This window comes from Zeus faber (genome assembly GCF_960531495.2).
Source record: "Zeus faber genome assembly, chromosome: 16".
NCBI lineage: Eukaryota > Metazoa > Chordata > Actinopteri > Zeiformes > Zeidae > Zeus > Zeus faber.
In genome coordinates this window covers 24,641,916-24,664,587 of record NC_137202.1, presented here as the reverse complement: position 1 = coordinate 24,664,587, position 22,672 = coordinate 24,641,916, and the positions used below count along the sequence as shown (strand labels likewise).

General features: G+C 42.5%; 2 protein-coding genes across 4 annotated transcripts; one reads left to right on the top strand and one right to left on the bottom strand.

The window, feature by feature from the left end:
* Positions 1–3,034: 3,034 nt before the first annotated feature.
* Positions 3,035–9,260, top strand: pkd2l1 (polycystic kidney disease 2-like 1; the record flags this gene model as incomplete). Its single annotated transcript, XM_080016454.1, has 15 exons — positions 3,035–3,314; positions 3,565–3,678; positions 4,694–4,821; positions 4,936–5,189; positions 5,310–5,534; positions 6,100–6,328; positions 6,465–6,635; positions 6,767–6,948; positions 7,069–7,189; positions 7,299–7,397; positions 7,506–7,627; positions 7,740–7,857; positions 7,964–8,097; positions 8,974–9,082; positions 9,174–9,260. 15 exons carry the CDS (start codon positions 3,035–3,037, stop codon positions 9,258–9,260), a joined length of 2,373 nt encoding a protein of 790 aa, XP_079872580.1.
* Positions 9,261–10,858: 1,598 nt separating this feature from the next.
* On the bottom strand, positions 10,859–21,499 carry tial1 (TIA1 cytotoxic granule-associated RNA binding protein-like 1). Of its 3 annotated transcripts, none has more exons than XM_080017259.1 (12): positions 21,298–21,499; positions 20,733–20,829; positions 19,424–19,522; positions 19,253–19,307; positions 19,043–19,130; positions 16,827–16,902; positions 16,446–16,554; positions 15,899–15,994; positions 15,635–15,719; positions 15,287–15,410; positions 14,980–15,125; positions 10,859–13,453 (listed from the first exon to the last, which is right to left on the bottom strand). In XM_080017259.1, the coding sequence occupies exons 1-12, from the start codon at positions 21,324–21,326 to the stop codon at positions 13,336–13,338; spliced, it is 1,122 nt and encodes a 373-aa protein (XP_079873385.1). In that variant the 5' UTR covers positions 21,327–21,499; the 3' UTR covers positions 10,859–13,335. The 3 variants fall into 3 exon arrangements, with proteins under 3 accessions (XP_079873385.1, XP_079873386.1, XP_079873387.1); XM_080017260.1 differs by having other exon boundaries at positions 14,980–15,122; XM_080017261.1 differs by having other exon boundaries at positions 20,765–20,829; positions 21,298–21,332.
* Positions 21,500–22,672: the final 1,173 nt, after the last annotated feature.

The following is a 22,672-nucleotide window of genomic DNA, read 5'->3' as shown; positions in this document are numbered from 1 at the left end:
TCGGTCTAATAGAAAGACATTTTTTATTTGTATTTCTTCCTAGGACATAGTGTGTGCTATCACCGGGTGCGTTGCATTACATTTCACTGCATATATGTATGAAAGTATGTGTATGTATGAAAGTATGTATATGTATGAAAGACGCCGCCACTGCTGTTTATTTCGTTGGCGTTGTTTGCTATTTGTTTGCTATTTGTTTGCTATTTGTTTGCTATTTGTTCGTTATTTGTTTGTTTTACGTACAGTCGATGTATTTGGTGTGTGGACGTGCTCGTTGTCTCACCCCGCCGCTTTCTGGTCGTCGCCCATGGATGGTAGATGAGGGGCGACATCTTGTGGCACCAACGTGTACTACAGTACTACACTCAATTACTGCATAAAGTTATATATCTACTATATTACTCATTTAGTGACTCTGTGCTACTTAATTAAGTACATAGTATTAATTTACACCCTATGTATGTATAACAATAATTTACTCTGTATATAGAATCGCACTGTGTACATTTTTACATATGGCTATTCTGTTATATATATATATGCTTTCTGTATATTTGGCTTTTTTATTTGATCTTACTTTATTAATTATTATTATTATTATTATTATTGTTATTATTATTATTATTATTATTATTATTATTATTATTATTATTATAACGTTCTGCTTCCAAGTCTTTTTTGTCTGTCAATAATAATACATTTCAATTTAAATGTAAACCGTAGATCAATAAACCAACATTTTACTGGGTTTTAATCACTTGGCTTGATCGGTTACCAAAGATAAAGATGTTATCAGTGTTTTATCTGCTAATTTGATGAAGAAAAAATAGCGAGAGGTATTTTTAACTTAAACATGAAGAATGTCCTGTGTTGTGACTGTGACCGTGACGCACGATGTAGTTAATGTAAACATCAGTAAGAAAAAAATAATAATAATTAAAATAAATTATATAATAATATATATAATAGAAAATACTTGTTCGGTACAAATTTCATGATTATTTCATGTTCAAGTTCAAGTTCAAGCTGATCCAGTGTAATTATGTTCAGATGTTTATTCTTTTTTATTCTACTGATGATCACGTCAATTGTTGCTTTTACCTTCCTTTACTAGAAAATAACCTGCCCCAATCGCAACTCAATGCTTCATATTCATAATTTAGCTTTGTTTGCAATTTCACCTCAATCACACTCTATAACTTTACACTTACACTCTATAACCGGTGATATAAATTGCAATGGACTGAATATTATTTAGGCAAGGTTATTACGATGACTTTCGACTCTTGCCAAATATGGTATTGCAAGTGTAAAAAAAGATATATTTTGTTCTCTCTTATTCTTATTTACTGCGTGAAGAGGCAGTAAAATCCACAAATGAATGCAACTGCTTGTGTCGGTTTACCATAAACTAAGTTAGTTTGCATATGACATCTTTTATTCATACTTTTTGAAAAAAGACCTTGAGGTCCTTACTTTTTGCATGAAATTTGCTACGCAAATAAAGTTTGTGTGCTCTTGAAACGGCAGCATTACAAAGAATAGTTGAAGTGTACTATTCATAATTTGTTGACAATCTTAATCTTCTAACACCTGAGGGTTAAGATTGTCAACAAGTTATCAATAGTACACTTAAAGAATAGACGCACTTGAAGTGTCACAACCTTGTAATCCATTGTTGCATGTATGCAATACATGCAACAATGGATTGACATGGCGATGACAGTATACCATGGTGATTCCCTAGACATAGGCATTAGCTCTCATTTCAGATAAAAAAAAAATTTCAGTTATAACCATTACCGTTTATTATTAATATCATTAGCTTTACTGTTCATATTATCAACGGGAGCAGCCGAAAGAAAACGAAGAAGACTGTTCATATTATTAAAATGCCATTATCACTACTATACTACTATCTTACCATGTGACAGATATGTGTGTTACTATACATGTATGGCTGTATATACAGTATATTACATATATTATATTAAACCAGCATGTTATACTGCTATAAACTATAATTTATATAATATGATACATTTTCTATATGATGTATATTAATATTATAAATATAAATAATATTATATACATTCGATTTTTTTACTTGAACTGTAAATTTCGAAGTGTTATCCTGTCTTTGTGAATATATTGATCATCTTTCATAATCAAGAAAAACTACGCAGAGAATGAGTGATTCAGCTCAAGCCAGAGAATGCAAATATGAAGGAGCAAAAAAAGAGCAGGTAGTGGAGACCCACCTGTCCAGGTCGTGCCGGATGTGACCGTGGATGCAGGGGATGTCTTGGGTTTCCCGACATCCCTTCACCTTGTTTCTCGTAACGGTGGTGGTCCAGAGCCACAGAGCACCAGCGGCGCACGCCCCGGGTGTTCCTAAAATGGCTTTTTCTGAAAAGCCCAGTTTTGAAACACGCCACCTTTGTGATTCTCAAAGAATGTGCCGTCATGCAAATCACACAGAATTGGAATTGCATCCGTTAAAAAAAAAGGTCAAACTTTATAATAACAATAATAAAGTTAGGCTCAACGTACAGTGCAGTGCGAGCTTGTCTTTTTAATTTGAAATTAATCTTGTACATAACAAACGGGTTTGGCATATTAAAAAAAATGGGTTTATGCATCATTACCAAGACGCTTGTCAGTATAAAAAACGAAACATTACAGAAACTAGTCGATTCATTTGCAATTCGTGGACGCTGGAAGATATTCCGGTGTTTGGAAAAAAAAACAAGGACAGTTTGCCAAATGTCAAGACCTGTTGGGATGAGACGTTGTGTTATGACCGTGGGCGGTGACACCCAGGCGGTCATGACAGGGCTGTCAGCGCAGGCATGGCTTCTAAGAGGACAACAGCACCGCACAAAGCAGCAGCTCCACCCCCAACGGCGATGATGTCAGCGACCCTCGATCGTCATCCCACAGGCAGGTGTTGAAAAGCCGCCTGGACCGCTCCGCTCCATTTGACCCTCCCGCTCCGACAGGTCCCCATAAGGCGAAAAATCCCCCGGGGAGCATGAAGTGCCTGAGCAACCGGGCCAACAGCCACTTCAGCGGGCAGGTGGAGTGCGAGATGGGCAGCCCGGGCAACGGGGCCTGGGTGAACAGGGGCTTCTGCGGCACCCCTCCGCCCCTGCCGAGGGCGGTCAGCACCATCTACGACCCCCGCCCGTTCTTTCGGGGCCCCGCGGAAAGCGTGCGCAAGCAGGACCCGCCCGGCCCGTTCTCGGACCAGCCGGAAGCCCCCGAGCGAGGTCCGGTGAAGGAGCGGTCGCGCTGCTGCTCCTTCATCAAAGGTAGGGAGACGCTTAAAAGAAAATGAATAAATAAAAAGGGCCGTACATCAAAACTTTTGCCTCGATTCGAACCTTATCTTGGCCTGTGAAACTTTGATACGTCGGCAACCGCATCTTTTCACTATCGGTTTAGCCATGATTTTTGTCTAAGTTGGAATTCTTCAGCGCATTCAAAGTGTTTTATATGCTGGGGGAGGAGGGGTGCATGTTGTTATCACCTTATGTTGAGGAACAACCACGTTCCCTCCAGGTCTGTGGGGAACAACACTGACGGAGAACACCTCAGATAACAGGGAACTGTTTGTGCGGACCACCCTGAGGGAATTGATGGTCTACCTGGTCTTCCTGGTGGACATATGCCTCTGTGAGTACACGGCCAATGTCATTCAACAGAGAAAATGGTTGAAATGTGAAATCAATATATATATATATATATATATATACACCGTATATAAATATATCCATCCATCGTGGCATGTTTTGAGACCCGCAAAGAAATAAAGGATTAAAAATAAATAATAATAAAATAAATAAAAATGAGCACACCGGCTGTTAACAAGTCAGATTTACAGTTGACTATCTTTTTTTTGTGATCATGTAAAAGGTCAAGTATGGATTTTGATGCATTCGCAGGAAAATATTAAACAATGGTCTTGAAAATTGTAAAAATTACAAAGTGTCCACTACGCCATTTATTGCCATGAAAATGACCAACAGGAGGGGAGGGAGAGGGTAGGAGAGAAGTCGCTAATCTCAAATAAAGCCAGTGAGGCTCGAAAGAAACAAGCCTTCCGGGGCCAAACATGATTTGAAAGAGGTGGTTTTCGACTCTGGATAAATTTGATAGTGATTTTGACCTCATTTTACATCAAATGCATTGCCACCGTCTGTTGAAGCGATGGCCTCACCTCAGCAGGTTCTGGCGGTAGTACACCTGTTAGGAATGTTGATTTATCATCAAACGCTTCCCCCCTACTTAAGTGCCCTCGATAAATCCCCTCGCGCCCCTGCAGTTGAAGCCATTGTGCTGCTAAACGGCGCAAATGAAAGGAACACGCGGCTCTGCTCCCTCGCCTTTCACTGATAAGAGCTCCGGCCGGAGCCATTGACGCTTTGTGTGGGTCGGGTTCACATTGTCCGACGGGGCTCTCTGCGTCGGGGGCATTGTGCGCTCGCTCTCCCTCTTCAAACAAATTACCGCCTCCAATCTGAGGCCATTTCGAGCGCCGTGACAGGGACGCGGCGCAAACCTGAATGAGGCTGTGCGTGCCCGCCCGCGTGACATTTCCTTATCTGTGGCCCCTTTCAACGGGGGCCCTGAGCAAAGCCTGATAGGAATCCACGTAACGGCGTGACAATGTGATGATGTTGTCTTCCAGTGACATACGGCATGACAAGCTCAAGCACCTACTACTACACCAAGGCCATGACCGACCTGTTTGTCAACGCCGCCGGTGACGGCGGTGTTACGTTTCAATCCATCGGCACCATGGCGGACTTCTGGGTTGTGAGTAGCCTCCATCAAAAACGTTAAATTGTGAGGGTTAGTGAATAGTGATCAGGTTTTACCCGCGGCCATCTACAAATTCAAGAATTCACACTGTGATTTTTTTCTCAACAGTACGCCCAGGGCCCGTTGCTGGACGGCCTCTACTGGACCAAGTGGTACAACAACAAACCCCTGGACAGCGGAGACCAGTCCTTCATCTACTACGAGAACATGTTGCTGGGGGTCCCCAGGATGCGGCAGATCAAGATCAAAAACAACTCCTGTAAGGTCCACAGTGACTTCCAAGAGGAAATCAGCGGATGTTTCGACGCCTACAACGAGAAGAAGGAGGACGACTTCAGCTTTGGTCTCGTCAATGGCTCCGCGTGAGTTTCGCCATCTATTCTTCAACTTGTATCTCGAGTTCATCATTACATAGTTGTACCGCAATGCATGGGAAACGACGGAAAAATGACGGTGTATCCCGGACTCTGTTTGATCTCCAGGTGGACGTACCACACCGAGAAAGAGGTGAAGGGTTCCGCCCACTGGGGTTTGCTGACCAGCTACAGTGGCGCGGGTTTCTACCAGGATTTGAGCAGGACCAGGCAGGGGAGCGCCGCCATCATGACGGAGCTGGTGACCAACCTGTGGTTGGCGCGGGGAACCAGAGCAGTGTTCCTCGACTTCTCCACTTATAACGCCAACATCAACATGTTCTGCGTCATTAGGTCCGAGCGCACATTCACGTTACTTGAAGGCCACCTCCAGCCAATTACACGTCCTGCTCTCCCCACTGGAAGGTCGTACAACTGGACGAACAGTGGTGCGCTCGGCCATTGACCATCGCGCGTTAGCAACGATGGCGACCGGTGACAAACATTGCAGATTCTTGCCAAGATTTGGCAACTTGCTAGTGCCAATAATGGGGAGCAGAAGTGAACGTGGCGACCACTAAAACTAAAGTCTTGAGGCGGAGGATTTTTCATTTATTTCTGACTCCCTCAATAGACGTCTAGGCGGTGGCCACTCGTTGGCAAAGAGGCAGAACACGCGTAAAGGAATGGTTTTATTTCACAGCGATGTCACTTTTTAAGTCCCATTTTAAGTAGACTCTGAAAGACACTGAGACATTGAAAATCAGTTATTTGTAAAAATGTTTGGTATTGATTGTGGAATAAATTGAGGAAAGGAAGTGCCATGAAAAATGCGAAATCACGGGAGGTGGCCTTACCCAAACGAGATCATTTGGGGGTCTCTTTTCAAACCAAAATGGCGTTCACCTTTTTGTTGCAGGTTGCTGGTTGAATTTCCCGCGACCGGTGGAGCCATCCCATCCTACCAGATAAGAACGGTCAAACTGATTCGCTACATCAACAACTGGGATTACTTCATCCTGGCCTGCGAGTCGCTCTTCTGCCTGTTTATCCTCTACTACGTCGTGGAGGAGATACTCGAGCTGCGAATCCACAAGTTCTCCTACTTGAAAAGCATCTGGAACATACTGGACATTGTTGTGATACTGGTGAGAGAATTTCTGAAATGCTCATTTGATGCCATTGATCTGCTCGCGCTCTGCACTAACCCGATTGAGAAAATATACGCTCGACTCGAGTGAAACCGTCAAATAATCCGGCGACGCCCTCTCCCCCCCCCCACAGCTTGCCATCGTTGCGATCGTCTTCAACGTTTTCCGGACAATCAAAGTGGACAAGCTGCTTGGCAAGCTCCTGCGACAACCGGACATCTACGCCGATTTTGAATTCCTGGCCTTCTGGCAAATGCAGTACAACAACATGAACGCGGTCAACTTGTTCTTCGCCTGGATCAAGGTAAAGCACCGAGCCACCGACCAACGTCACCTGGTGGACGACCGTTTTTAACCCCCCGCCCCCCTCGATCCCCGGTTGCCAGCTTTCCCACCCCCAACACACCCCTTCTTCCTTCCTTTCGACGCCGGCAGGTTTTCAAGTACATCAGCTTCAACAAGACCATGACTCAGCTGTCCTCCACGCTGGGCCGCTGCGCCAAGGACATCATGGGGTTCGCCGTCATGTTCTTCATCGTGTTCTTCGCCTACGCTCAGCTCGGATACCTGCTCTTCGGGACGGAGGTCGACTCCTTCAGCACCTTTGCCAAGTGCATGTAAGCGCGGGCGAAGCGCGGTGGGCCCCGGCCCCCCCGAAAGGCGCCCGACTCGATCAATGAGGGTGGAACTAACCGAGCTGCTTCTTTCTCTCCGCCTTCCCCGCTCTCCTTTCCCAGCTTCACGCAGTTCCGAATTATTCTCGGAGACTTTGACTACGACGCCATCGAGCGCGCCAACAGGGTTCTCGGGCCAATTTACTTTGTCACCTATGTCTTCTTTGTCTTCTTTGTTCTGCTGGTGAGCCACCGCCCGTACGCCGTACGCACTTACCTCCCAATGAGAAGGGGAAAAGTCGAGTGGATTTGAGGTCTTTTTCTTTCTCTGGTCTCTGTTTGCTTTTCCCCAGAACATGTTTTTGGCCATTATAAATGACACGTATTCGGAAGTAAAGGAAGAGCTCTCGTCGCAGAAAGATGAGCTTCAGATTACCGACATTATCAAACAGGTAACAACATTTGTGTCTTGCTTAAGTGTAGACAAAAAAACCCCCCTCATTATTCATTTCCACCCCCATAAATACTGCAATTTATAATGTAATCTCTTTGTAACGCAGAGCTATACCAAGACATTTACGAAGCTGAAGCTTAAAAAGGAGAAAATATCAGACGTTCAAAAAGCCTTGCGCTCTGGATCGGGAGAAATTGAATTCAAGGATTTCAGAGAGACCCTGAAAGAGTAAGTTGTTACAAACCCCCCCCCCCCCAAAAAAACAGATGCTGCACAAAGTATGTGCAACCATGAAGTTCTGCCGTGAAACTCACCCGGCTCCTCTCTGGCGATCTCCCAGGATGGGGCACGCCGATCACGAAATTTCCGCAGCCTTCTCCCGATTCGACCACGACGGCAACCAAGTTCTGGACCAAGAAGAGCAAGAGAGAATGAAAATGGAGCTGAAGGAGAAGAGGGTTTGTGGACCCGACGTCATATTTTCAGCTTAACACTTGACTAAATCGGCAGGACTCTTTTCAGAGTCTGCGTTTTTTTCATATTGTCCTTTGCGTATTCCCCCAGGATGCTCTTAGCGCCGAACTCAACACTCTTGGGATAAACTACGGTAAAGGTTTGGAGGACGAGTCTTCGCTTACGGCCGCAGAGCAGGAGAAACAGCCCAGTCAAACCCCGGTGGAGCACGGGGAGTTTCAAAGGTGGGAGGAGTATTGATTTCTAAAACTCATCTCTCCTGTTCCTTAAAATAATTGGTTTGGCTATTTTTCAACCCAAGCCTTATTAAATTGTCGGCTCCCATCATTTAAAACTGTTCATAGCACAACCACCTCAACCCTTCACTATTGACAAACTTACCACTCTGCAGCAAATGCAGCCCAATAGGGAAAACATTTATGCCTCAATGAAGACATTGTCTTCTTTTTTTTAAATTGGAAAAGGAACAATAGAAAAGCGCTCGGTGAGGTTGTTCCATGGACAGTTATAAATAAAGTGAAACGCGTTCTTAATAAGGCCAGGGATGAAAAATATCGAACCCATCCTTTAATAAGGAAAGGGTTTTGTGGCAGTGTCTGCCACACGCCACCGGAGTGGCATTATCAGGGCCCTCCGGCACAGAGACACAGGTGATGGAGTGGAAACACACCCATTTTATTGTGGTGAGTGGGCTAGGTGGAACAAGCCCGGAGCAGATCAGATGTAAAACATGTCATGACAAGGGCTCCTCTCCTGTGCGTGTGTGGGGATGGGGGTTTTACCTGTTGCTCGTTGATTACTCAAACGAGCAACAGGCGTACAGCCACCCTGATCCTGGGCCCAATTCCCAAGACCCAGGACAGGTGTGGCTGCTCGAACCACACCATCCCCATACCACAGTTTTCTTCATGGTACAACACCTAAATGAGTGGTTAAACACTATTTGGATAAGCTCCCGAAATGCAAAACCTGAGTATATCCGTTAAAGTTTGTGTCCAACCTTACACTTACACGTAGTATCACGCCTGCTTGACTGCAATGTACTGTACTGTGAGTTGTGTGCATATGTTTAATATGGATCGCCTTTCACCCCATGGAAGGTTGGCCAGACAGGTTATTCGACTCGAAAGCTCCGTGGTGGCCCTCTTGTCCCGTACCGAGCTGATAATGAGGAGGCTGGAGCTGGACGGCAAGAAAGGAAAGGAAACGGTAAGAATGCTGTCCATCACCCACGGAGCTACAGGTGTGAATTTTATCCGTATCCAGGATGATTACAATGGTCTCAAATGGGTATCCGTAGGTGCACTCGGACAGGGGGTTCAAGGCCGAGATGTTGTCCCGGAGCGCCGCCGCTCCCGGCAGTTCCACAGACGGATGCGATATGTGATGTGACAGAAACAGGATTGTGGCTCGTTTAGATAAATCACCGGCGAAGATGCAGACGGTGGCTCATACGCCAAACAGCATATTGTGCTTTTTTTTTTTTTTGCTATATTTTAGCGGCGTCGGGCTCAAAGGAATCCAACGAGCAGCTTCTCTAAGCAGGTCGTGACAGCGTAACTTTAACTTCCTCATCGAAGGGTATATGAACGTACAGTACGTTTAGATCAATTCTGCGCAGAATAGACGGCTGCTTGAGCTACGTCAGTGAATTCAAGTTGTAGAAATGTCGATAAAACTGTATTTTAATCTGTATCTTCCGTATTCAAAAATAAATGTCTCGAGATTGTTGTCGCTGTACTGGTGATGTGCAGTTGTTCAATGTACAATTAGTCCCCTGATATTTGAGTTATCTCAACTGTAGATACGTTGAATGTGTGAAATGTACACTGTATTCCTATGTTAGGTAAGTACACGCTCCAACTTTCATCGGACTTAATAAACATTATGGATAGAAAAGGTGCGTGGAGGAACCGCTTTTGTCGCATTTCTTGGAACGAACTTGCATGTTCTGTACAAGCACACCTGCTCAAAAACACATTAAATCGAGTGAATATTTCACTTATTTTACATACCCAGATTCAGATGAGAAGGTCGGAAGCAATTTCATCCTTGTGTCCACTCACAGTCAACAAGACGGCAACCAGATGCATGCAGAACGTCTTACCTCAATAAGGGAAGCACATCTCCCAGCGTCTTAATAGCCGAGTTATTTAAGCGATAGCAGCTGCGTTTCTATGACAAATAAAAATAAAAACAATACAGCTGCAAGGGTGGGTGTGTAAGGGAGAGGTTAGACCATTGAGCAAAAGGTGCGATCTGCACGTGTTTGAAAATGTCGACTTTGGCCCGATGGTGCGGCCAAAAGCACAGATAAGTTGTATAAGACGGTCATCTAGTAGCCAACAACTTCAAATATAACACCTTTCAAATTAAATGCAAGTTGTCGGAACAGTCACTCACGCTTCCTGTTTAGGTGGCGGCTCGTGCGGTGGCCATATTGTTTGGGCTTTCTGAAATCAAAAGGCCGAGGAGGAGATGTCAAAATGTGTTTGACAGAAAACTGAAAATGGCGGAAAATCTGAATTGGGGCAGAAGACAACGTGCACCTTTGGCCTGATGGTGGCGCTAGATGTATCGATCTGAGTGGTCCAAAATCTCAAGATTTAGATTGTTGTGGATCAATATCCATCAATTTGCCAAATTGCGGAGAAAAACTTCACCAAGTAGAACATGGGAAACCAGAAAAAAGTGGCGGAATACAAACAATACGGAAAACAAGATCTTCGTTGAGACTATAAACTGTGAAGTTCTGCTTGATGTGAATCAGGCGTTGCCACATACATACTACTATGCCTTGTGTATTTTTGTTGGCGGTAATGTTCTCAAGTACAAACCTCTTGAATCTTTAATTTTGAGAACATTACCTGCAAAAAAACCCAAAAACATTCACTTACCTGGCAACCCTTGTGTATACCGAGTTTCACAGGTGGCTATGGACAAAATTGTTTGAGAGGAAAGCATGAGGCAAATTTGCACCTATACTCCAAAACAGCATGTATATTTATTCACATTTATCTTCAATTCAACAGCAAGAAAATTAACTTTAATTTGTATGAAAACAAAACCCTCACTCAAGTATTTATTTTATATACAAACATTGTGTTAAAAGCCGTTAGGTTTTATTTTTGAGAGAATTACGTCAAACCTTCATTGATATGCGAGGCACGCAGACGTTTTCTTTAATTTCAATGTTTTATTTGTTGGTTCTTCCTTTTAAATGCAACGTGGAAGAAGTATTTCACATCAATTCTTGAAATCCGCTTATCTGCGCTCGGGCCTAAATGCATCGTCACAAAATAAAACCATTACATTCAATATTTTCAGCAACAAATATATTACATGTGATAGGCGTGCAACTCAAACAGAAACATGACTTTTCCTTCTACTTACTGAAAATGGTACGAAAACCTAAAAAAAACAAAACTGGATTTTTAAAGTGGAAATCGTTTTACATGGGTAATGGAGCCTCTAAATTATACAAGAGAAATTGCAGTCACCGTTACAACAATTAAGGCTTCTCCATAAATTATACTGTTAAGATTTTAGAATGGAAATTGTATACCACATTACCTATGTACAGCTTTTTTAAGTTTTATGAAAGGGTACAGGGTTCATATTTACAAACCAACATGACAGTGTTCAATTTTTTAAATGTACAATTAGTTATCATGTAGGCTAAACACAAAATAGGTAGATAATAGTTTGCTAGACTGTACATGATGGCACAAAAATCTTCAGATGGCAGGTGAAAGGGTTGCTGTCTCAACCGCCTTATTCTGGCAGCGTGGAAATGACCGAGCTCAGCAAAAGCTCAAAGACTTAAAAAATTAAAGAAAGGAAACGGGAATAAAGGTTTGAAGACAATTAAGGCCGAATCAGCGTGGTAGAGGAAACATCTTCCTGGAGGGGGTAAAACAACTCCTAGAAATTGATATGAATCAACATCTTTTTTCCTTTCTTCTTCCTCCTCGGTTGACAAAAACATGAAACGTCATCAGGGGCTGGTTTAAAAAAAAAATAAAAATAAAATTATATATGTGTGTGTGTGTATATATATATATATATATATATATATATATATATATATATATATATATTAAAAAGGTCAGTTGTTTATTCACAAAACACTCTCAGTGAAAGAAAAACAAGCCTCAACATCTTATAAAGTAAGACATTAAAAAGGGAAACAGCTCTTTTACGATTTAAGTATAATCTAGGAAACCAGCCCCAGAATCAGCACAGCCCATTCATCTGTATGGGGGGAGGGTTAAATTGGGATGTCAGCTATTTACAACATTTCCTTTATACAGCAAAGCGTGTGCTATAAGCCTTTCCTTTCTGCAGAGACACTTGGGCTTATAAATTATTGTGGCCTAACCTATACGCGACCAAACTGTAAACTAGAAAATATTTGCCCCCAGATAAGATAGACGGAACAAACAAAAGCAAAATTTGAACGAAACAAAAAAGTCATGAAACCTTGTACACTGTGAAGATGCCATTTGGTGAGGGGGGGTGGTGTACGAATAACAGTGAGCTTCGCCGTACGACGAAGAGTTGGGTCTTGGGTCTTATATCCACAAAGCATTTTTAAAATGTAGTATTTTGGGATTTGAAAGTGGGCATTCTGGTGGCTAAGTGCAGCAGGGGTGTGTGTGTTGACTATGTGGTTATGTGTGTGTTTTAGATTGACAAAACACTAACATGTGCGTTTCCCTCCTGAATTCCCCGCCCTACTACACCCTAAATAATTAAAATGCATAAGTTTAATGGTATTATTATAATTTCAATTTTTTTGGGGGGGGGGGGGGATTCAGCCACAATGGAAGTCTGTGTTAAAATGTCAAATTCAAGCTTTTGAATTCATAGTTGGTGGAGGACGGGAAGGAGGAGAAGAGAGAAAAAAAAAAATAATAATAAAATAAAATAAAATAAAAATAAATTCCTTTTGAAACATTGACATTTTTTTAAGAAGGAAAACTTGAATAAAACATGTTTAAAGTGTGGCAAATGTGATGATTATACATTAATAAAATTTCAAGGATTCAAAAGTGTGATCTTTACTAATAAAATTCAGTGTATTATTCTGTCTCAATGTGCTTTTTGGTCATTTGAAAAACTCTTTTAAAAATTAAAAGGATGTTGCGCTGTCCAAAGTAAAACTTAAAATATTATTCTTAAAAAGTATCAAATTATTTGAGGAAAAAAAATTAATTATAATTAAAAAAGTGAAATGGCAGTCAAATGGCTTCGACGCCACATTCCCCAAAAGCACTTCACCACCAAAAGAATTTGGAAAATGTTTTTCGAATTAAGTCTAGAAGTGAATTTACCCCAGACCTGGCCTTACAGGAGCAAATACAGTGTTATGAGCCTCGGGGCCTGCTGAACGCTGTAGTGCGGCGGCCTTTAAGGTGGAGGCCTGCGGGCGCCAGGGCAGTGCGGAGGTGAGGGCCGGCTCACTGCGTTTGGTAGCCGGCCATGCTGAAGTTAGCCAGGTTGGACATGACGGAGCCGGGCTGGGGCTGGGATGCCGCCGAGCCGAACCCGCCCACCCAGGCCGGCGACTGGGACTGTCTGAAGGGCGAAGAACAACCGTCACAGATTATTGTCTGGCGCAGGACAATGGAAAGCATCGGTTACAGTTGAACTTGCATAAAGATACCACGTCTTCCTCTCGGACAACTTAAATGAACATCTCAAAACATGCACTAATTATAAAATAATATAGAATAATAATATAATATATATAAAACAATAATAATATAAAAATGTATATAATAAAATAATAAAATATATAGAATATAATAATAATAAAATATTATAAAATGCATCAGAACAGCAGGGCGGCTGCAAAGAAATAGCCATCACAATCGGGTATTTTGCGATGAAAGCGGCAGATTTGGCACAGGGGTACTGTGGGTTCATATGTAATGAAAAGATGGAAGGCGTCTGGGGGCCATGGCTGTCATTTTTCAAAAGGCTGGCCAAACAAGATAGGCATCAAACCGGGTCGAATGTTGTAAACAGATAAAGCAGAAAACAGGTTTGACATGTCGTGATGAAAAACAGAGTTCAGGCTGATTGGATCAACCGGTACTTGGTTGCAAGTGACCTAGTCCTCCTAATCTAGACCAGGTTTGCTTGATAACTTTAGGGTTGAGCTAGAAACTTCAGGTTCCGAGGGGAAAAAAAAAAAAAGTATTTGCCCTGGTCCTGGGATAAGTGGCTGTAGAGGGGAAAAAAAACAGGTTGCTCACTTAACTACTTTCGGCGCTGGCTCAACTGGCTGCCTGTCTCAACAGCTCTGTGCTATTTCCCCGCCGGGGATGAATAAAGTACATACACATCCATCCATCCACCCAGTCATCCATCATCCATTCATCATCCCTATCTCTGTGTTGTAAGATGTGTATGTAAGAAAATAGTTCACAGAACAATAGGGGGGGAAATAATAAAGAAAAATGATCGGTCAAAAAAGATAGGCACTCTGGAAATAGGAGAGTTAACGGAAAAGACCCATAAAACTTGTTTTCCACAACATCCAAGCCAATTCGGTGCCAAATTTGAAGGAAAAAAAAAAGTTTTATAACATATAAGCCTGAAGCTGTACCAAATCTGACAGTTTTATCCCAAAATGCCCAAAAGCTGTGCTTAACCACACGACTACAAGCAATTAATTTTGTTGTGCTTGTTCTCGTGACAAATTAAATGAGTTGGAGGAGAGATCTCTGTATGGTTTTGGGCTTTCTTAGCTCTCCTGTACATACACTGTACGTTTCTGTCTCTCAACTAGTTTGATTTTCATTTTATTCACGTGTCCAAATAAGAAACAGTAATTAAATAATGATTCATTAATTGCTTAATTATCGCATTTTCCATCTCTGTGTATTTTTATATATCCGGCAATTTCTGTTTTATTGCTATTTGTATATATTTGACAATTTCATTATAATTTAATTGTAGCTTTTATTTATTCATTTATTATTATATTCTATCTTCTATATGTAAACGCACCTGGTGGAATCAATTGTTTCTGATTTCTGATTATTTAATAACCACAATTAAAGTGCAGTCCTGCCATGAAACAGAGTTGAACTTACTCCACCCCAAATCCCTGCTGGTTCCACGTCTGGCTGTACATGCTGTAGGAGGGAACCTGCCAGCCGTTGGTCATGTACTGCCCGTACTGCTGCTGGGGGTTCCCGTAGACTTGGTTCAGCTGCCCCCACTGGCCGTACTCCATCTGCTGCGGATATGACACGGCGGTGAAGGAATGAGACAAACTCTTGTCTTTGCGTGCGGTCTAAAGGAGGTCTCCTCGTCTGGCGTCAGCGGCAGAGGCGCTTAAAACGCGAAGAGGGCGCGCGCACCACGCTCGGCGCTCCGCAAAAGCGGACCAAAACCTACCTGCTGTGGACTTTTGGCCATGTCGGGGGATTCTTTGCCCCAGTAGCACTTGACGATGTGACCTTCAATGGCGGTGCCGTTGACGGAGACGATGGCGTGGGCGGCGCTTTCGTGGGAGGAGAACCTTTGAAGCCAAAGAAGAAAGTGAATTTATTACGAGCGGCGACGGAAGGCGGGTGCGATCCGACCGTGTTCTTGATGAGGGAAACCAATGACGACACAAAGCGCCGCAGAAGCTTTTCAGAGCGAACCCCCCTGCGCTGACTGGTTGGTGACTGTGTGTTTTCTGTTGACATCTACAGCAGAGGTGAAATGCTGCACTGTGTTGTGTCCCCGAATAAACAATACCTGATAAAAGAATAGCCCTTCTCTGGGAAGACCCGGATTTCCATTATTTGACCAAAAGGCGAGAAGGTCTGTCGCATAAGGTGATCTGAAAGATTTAAAAGAAGATCAGATTGTTAGTGTAGAGAAGCAAAAGCAGCACTAATCTTTTAGTTTATATAGTTAACTGTCCACTATGGCTATGACCTTTTTTTTTATTTTTTTATATAATTCACAAAATAAAATAAAGAAGGAAAAAATAATAATAATAATTATGTGAATAGTTGCCTGTTAAGCCCGCCTGGATCCCTCCACAGTACACTGTGCAGTTCTGTGGACTGGACTGGGTCACTACATCCTCAAACCTCAGCTGCTTTGAGCCATCTGTAAAAAAAAAAAAAAAAAAAAAAAGTATAATAAAATGAGGAGCTACAACCGTTCTGGGACTTTGGTAATAACAGCCTCACGGTTGACCGGGGAAGGTCTAGCAGGGCAGAAACTGATTTGTTGGAAAGGTTGGCATCCTATGACGGTGACACGTTGAACGTCACTGAGCTCTTTAGTAGGACACATTCTACTGAATATGTTTGTCCAAGGAGATTAGTAATGGATGTGGCTGAAATAGCCAACACCATCAATAAGAAGCCGTGTCCACTTACTTTTGGCTATGTAGTGTGCACACACACACACACACACACACACACACACACACACACACACACACACACACACACACACACACACACACACACACACACACACACACACACACACACACACACACACACACACACACACTCTCTCTTCTGGGGGTCCCATGACACTTAACACCTACTGTCTTGGACGCTCTTTGGAGCTGGCGGCTTGCGCGTGGCCCAGTTGGTCCGGATTTGGCGTCCTCCCAACCACTGCCCCCCCATGTGACCGATGGCGTTCTCTGCATCCTGCAATTTTAAATTAAAAAAAACGACAGCCTCTACTCCAGCTTCAATGTACACGTGAGGTTTTCCCCCTCCCCAGCCTATGCAACCTCATTTAAGAATAGACGTAACCCACCACCGCGTTAAGGTAACGTTAAACTGTCAACTTTTGGTATTAGCAAGCAACGACGATAACAATTAATAAGGCTCGTATTTGTTTCCATGATTAATAGTATGAGAAGTAGTACAGAAAATAGAAATAACCTTCATTTTGTGTTGTTGCACTGGAGTCTTACCAGTTTGTTGTAGAAGGACACAAATCCATACCCCTTAGATTTGCCCGTTGTCATGTCCTTCACAACCCGAGCGTCCCTGCAAAGCAAAAGAGGGAGGCGAGTTCAGTACGCTTCATTTTGAAAAAAAGTCTAAAGAAGGAGCCACGCAAAACACACTGAACTGCCAATCTTCTACATTGTCCTACATTGTAACTGTACATTTACTATCTTAGCCCTGAACTCAGCACTGGCTCGTAATACTAATATCAAAGCAACACTTAGAACAAAACAAAAAACAAAACAAAATAACAAGTACAGATACATGCAGCCTACGCTGTTGGTTTAACATGTTTTCAGATTTTTGTTATATATATATATATATTAAAAAAAAAAAGGATTCCTGGCCACTAGAGCACCACCATCTGGTTCAATCTTCACACTAGTAGGCTATGGATTTAAATTCACAAAATGGAACACTTAAACGGATTACCATGCATTTCTAAAGTCTGCTGTTGGTGCTCTTCCTACTAATAGAACTATAGCAAAAAATATCAAAGAGAAAAAAAGGAATTAAACGGCATACATGGCCTGTTAACAGATTTCTTTATTTTTCCTGGTCAATTCTTTACCACCAATATGGAGTTTGGGGAAGCTGCAAATTTTGAGAAATTGACATTTTCAGAAGTTTTGGAGAGGAGCATTACACTACAAACAGTACTATGCAAATCAAAATGAGACAAGGCACACAAAGATTTAGAGGAGTACATTGAGAAGTGAAGTTGGTTAATCTAAACTAGGTCATGTTAATACACACCATCTATAATAAATACATATGGAAATAATAGAATAGAATAGAGAAAAAAAAACTACATCTGAGTCTCCGAGTGCACAGTTCCTTGCTGTTAGCTTCAAGCTCCTGTCCATTTCTGTAAAATAACCAAAGTGCTATTACTTCACTGTGACCCACAACTACAAGTCCGTTGAAAGCTATTCAGGTTCATACAATGATCAGATTTGGTTGTTGACATTCAAGACATGTTACTTACCACAACCTAAATGTGTAAAGTCAACGGAAGAGCAGACTAAAGTTCGACACTTAAGTTGTGGTGACAATGAGTCCTTGCAATACAAAAGGTGCACAAGTAAACAGGTCAATCGAAAAATAGTGACCATCCTGTAGGAACGTATGACTAGAGTAGGATACGTTCACTATTTTTTTCCAACCAAGGCCCAATAAAGATGTTGGCTCCCATAATTTACAAGTGTTTTTAGCAGGTTGCAAAATAGCTTATTAAACTTACCACTCTGCTGCAGCATCTCACTGTGCACCCCCCGCCCCCATCCAAAAAAATAAATTAAGAAAATATAACACCTGTGATTTTTTTTTTTAGGACTTAAACTTTTGCTCATTGGATTGCGCTTGCACACATTGACAGGATGCAGCAGAATGGTAAGTTTCTCAAAAGTGAAGTGCTCTGCGAGGTTGTGCTATGAGCAGTCAGACATGATGGGAACCAACATTTTGATAAGGCCTGGCAAAATTATTGTGAATGATTATTTTGCTCATTTCAGCACGGCCAAACAATCATTCACACTTAACTAGCTTACTTCAGCTCGGGATTTACTTTCAGGCAGTAATTATAATAAAGTTAATCTATCATCAAATATGTTTCCATGCGTGTTAATACTCAATACTGGATCACATACAGCAACATAAAAAGTCAAAGGTTAAATGTGCTTATTTTTTATTCTGGTTGACATTATCCACATTTTTCTAAAAGTTAAATATCAAGCTTATCAAATGAAGACCCCCCACCCCCCACACACACACACACACACGCATACACTTTCAGCCTTTCTTCTACCATTGCCTGTATTCCGTTTCTGTGACTGCACATCAAAGTCTAAAGGTGGATTATATGCATTTAATAACTGAATTAATCAACATGTGAAATCCCCAAATACTACTACACTTTGACATGGCAGCTAAATTTGCTTCCACCAAGTAATTTCATAAGCTCGGGTGATAATCTTTTTAGTACAGGTCTTGTTGAAACGCGTTCACTGCGTATGTAAACAAATAAAGCAAAATATCCAACATTCTAATTCCAGTCTGCATGTGAACACAGTCAGAGAAACTTGTACATGTATTTGCAAGCCGTGAACCAACAGAAAACCACGATGCTGCCTATAACCTCAAGATGAAACAACCTGACGCCCTTTGCCGGAACACTTACGAGATCTTTCCGAAAGGGGCAAATGCAGCTTTGACATCCTCCGTGGTAATCTCAGGGCTCAAATCACCCACAAAAACATGGAAGTGATCTGGAAAATAAAAAAGGAGGAAAAAACAAAAAAAAAAAACCAAAAACAAGAACACTTTCTGTTCTCTGTGGAACGCGTACATAAATGTGTGGAGTCGTGGAGGTCAAGGAGGTAGAACTTACTGGATGTGTCTTTCTTTTGGCTACTTGGAGTGGTGGCCCAATTTACTTTGACCTCCTGGAGGCGAAAATAAGTACACATGATTTGGTTTAAAAAGGTGTTGTTGGCGACAAGGCCTCCCCAATCACTTGGTAATAACAACATATGACGCGTCAAAGGAGCTTTCCAAATACCTTTCCCAATATCTTCCTCCCGTTCATGGCTGCGAGGGCTGCAGCAGCGTCTCTGTGTTCAAAGAACTCCACAAAGCAGTAGGGGTCATTGCTTGTGTGCTGTCGGAGAACAACCAAACCAGGGTGTGAGCGCTGACAACGTATTTATAGCCGTGTGTGTGTGATATGTCGTGCCATATAGACTGTTGCTTTGAAAGTTGCTTGCAGTTTTAATATTTGGGTGAGAAAACTGACAAACCAACACGATACTGTTACCTAATCTAAGCAATAATGTCATTAATATGGTCATTCTTTCAGCCAACTGAAAGTAAAGAAAACGCAGCCCACCTGTTCTCAAGTTCCTGACAAAGGATCGAGTCAACAATCTCACAGCAAGACACAGAACACGGATGATTTCAACACCCAGGAGTGAAGACAGCCGAAATCCTGCCATGATATTCAATTGCTGTTCCAATTCAATTATGACTGCCACAAATGATTACCTCCATCAGGATTTAATACATTTGCTGATTATTCTGGTTCATTTTAATCATATCGGTGATTCATTTACACAGTAAAATAAAGGAAAAATAAGGAAATATTGTGCAAAGCCACTTGACATCCTCATCAAAAGTGATCTGATGCCAATCGGACATCTTGAAACGGCCGTCCAAAGACATAACGCGCCTTTCCGTCATATAGAAAAAATACAAGCATCTATTGGAGAAGCTGTTCAATTTCACATATTGGCCAATTTCAAGAGACATCCCCAAACACGTTACTTCATAACTAGAATTACTTACGCCAACAAAGGTGGGCCGGCGGCATGTTTTGCCAATCAGCCAATTGGTTATTGAATAAAGTCTTGCAAAATCAATGTTTTCGCGGTGAAATCGTCATTATCATCATAATAAACTATTCATCACGACCGTCCACACACACTGAAATACAAACCAGACCCCCGCACCCGAGAAACAAAATACATGCATTGACGTGTGGAGACTCGGGCGTCGTTTTATATTTCACCTTAATGTGATTTGGGTGGTAATGACTGCGGCTTAGTTTCCCTGCTGGGTTTCTACTCACTCACTCAAGTACTCACGGTTCGGACAGAACATGGTGTAAAAAGAAGTAGAAAAACATTAACGCAAAGTTTAAGAAGAATATCTACACCAACTAGGTAGGATCTGTAATAAACCATATTCACAATGTCTGTAATGCCAAGCAGCATTCCCAGAGGTAGAGAGACAATTGGGACAGGGTGATACTAAAATATTAAATATTTATGTGCAGGTGTGTTGCAGGGCACAGCTGACTCCGGGCTACTTACCTCAGTGATCATTTTACAACTTTTGCAAGTACCTATCTGGGAGAAGAGTTCCAAAATCAAGATTTCCGTGACGTCTCTGGAGAGATTACCGACATACCTGGAAGAGGAGAAGTGGACGAGGTTAGAGGACCCCCCCGGGGGGGCATGGAAACGCGAGGTGTCGGTCGTCAGGTCACTTGGTTCTAGCAGGGCAGTGTATTAAAACACGGCGCGACGACATATTAATCACATTATCGCGGCATGATAATGTCGTGGCGATGACTTTGTAATAACGCAATTGCGCTCCCCCTGCCCCCGGGGGGGAACGGCGGTATCGACCCATCTTGTAACGCAGTAACCGCGTTAGGAATACAACTCAACATTTAGCCGCAGCCAACACATCGCGTCCGTTATCTCCGCGTATGACATAACGCGTAAGGGTACATTCAACTTGATTCCTACCGAAACCAACACAAAAGAGCTTCTCCGGCTGGGCTTGTCAACTGTGTTGCCGTTAGCCGGCTAGCGCGGCGTTACGACATTATCGCTTGGAGCCGTTTAACGTTAGCCAGCCGGTGTTACTCACAAGGTTCTGGGGTGGCTGTCGTCGTCCATGGCTGGTAACGCGGGTTAATATTACGCTGTGTTGGTTAATTAACCAACTGCGTCGCTAACCTAAACCCAATACACTCGGAGCTGGATAAAAATAAGCAGCTAACTAGCTTAGTAGCTAGCTAACCGGGTGTTAGGGGCATACGTCACACAAGTGATGTAAGACTCGCGAAAGATTCGTTCGCTAAGATCGCTTCGCTCTTTTTTTTTTTTTTTAATGACTCGGGCGTCGGGAGTCACTCCGGCGAAAGAGTTACTGGGAGGGTGACATCATTTTCAGTTAACCACCGAGGACTAAATTAATAGAGATAACATGCATTTTGCATTTATCTACTGAAATAAATGTTGTTGTTGTTGTTGTTGTTGTTGTTGTCGTCGTCGTCGTCGTCGTTTTTTGAGAACTTAAGAAAAAATCCGTCCCTCCTGACGTCCAGTTTGCTTCTTCCACGGAGATTGTTGATGATTTTTCACCGTTTTAAATAACTGTGAGGATCCCCCCGTTCACCGCCCGCGCATCCATAACGTCAACCGTATCAAACGAACGACTCTTTTCCCCGAGCGAACGCGTCGGGAGTCGAATCTAAAAGAACGACGCGAATCTCCCATTTCCGGTGCGCGTTGAGCGCGTTGTGCCGAGATTCGGCGCTAAGATAAGTCAATGTTTTCTGCGCCATTTACAAAGCGCGTCCAAGTACGCAATCGTCGCAGGTTAACAACACACGAAACTGCGCGACGGGGGACGACCTCTTGCGCTCCTCGTAACAGTAACAGTTGAGAACAGACGGGAGCTTTGTTTTGAACCGTAACAACGGGGTTCGTTCGTTCAGCGTGGCGGGGCAGCGCCGCGGGGCGGGTCGGAGCAGCTCCGAAGGAAACGATTGAGGTTGAAAACGGGGCTAAATCCAATCTTTCAACTTAAAAAATAACAATGAATTTATGAGATTAATACGATGGCGTGGCCATTTGAACTGACTGACTGGGACTGAACGGTATATTGTGTATATAGTATATATTGTGTATATAGTGTGTATAGTGTATTTGGTATATGTCGTGTATATAGTATATAAAGTGTGTCTAGCCTCTGTTAGGGCCTTTTGATTAATTGATTCTGTGCATAGAATCACATTTTGTATATTCCGTAATATGTCGTTTTTATATTTTTAGTTAAGGTTATTTCTATGCAAATTGTCTGTAAAACAATGCACCAATCCTTATCGAGACCAATTCCTTGTATATGGAAATGTATTGGGCCAAATGAACTGATTCTGAACTGTGGGGGGAATATCGTGGCAAGCTTTTGCTATAATAATAATAATAATAATAATGATAATATAGCCGCAAGCAGCAAT

What these genes read in the sequence shown, in the direction of transcription:
- tial1 (XM_080017259.1), bottom strand. Translation starts at nt 21,326, where the DNA reads ATGGACGACGACAGCCACCCCAGAACCTT. An exon ending in CCAAAAGAAAGACACATCCA is followed by an intron (nt 19,131 to 19,252) that starts GTAAGTTCTACC and finishes TTTATTTTCCAG; the next exon opens with ATCACTTCCATGTTTTTGTG. An exon ending in TGTCCTTCTACAACAAACTG is followed by an intron (nt 16,555 to 16,826) that starts GTAAGACTCCAG and finishes TTAAAATTGCAG; the next exon opens with GATGCAGAGAACGCCATCGG.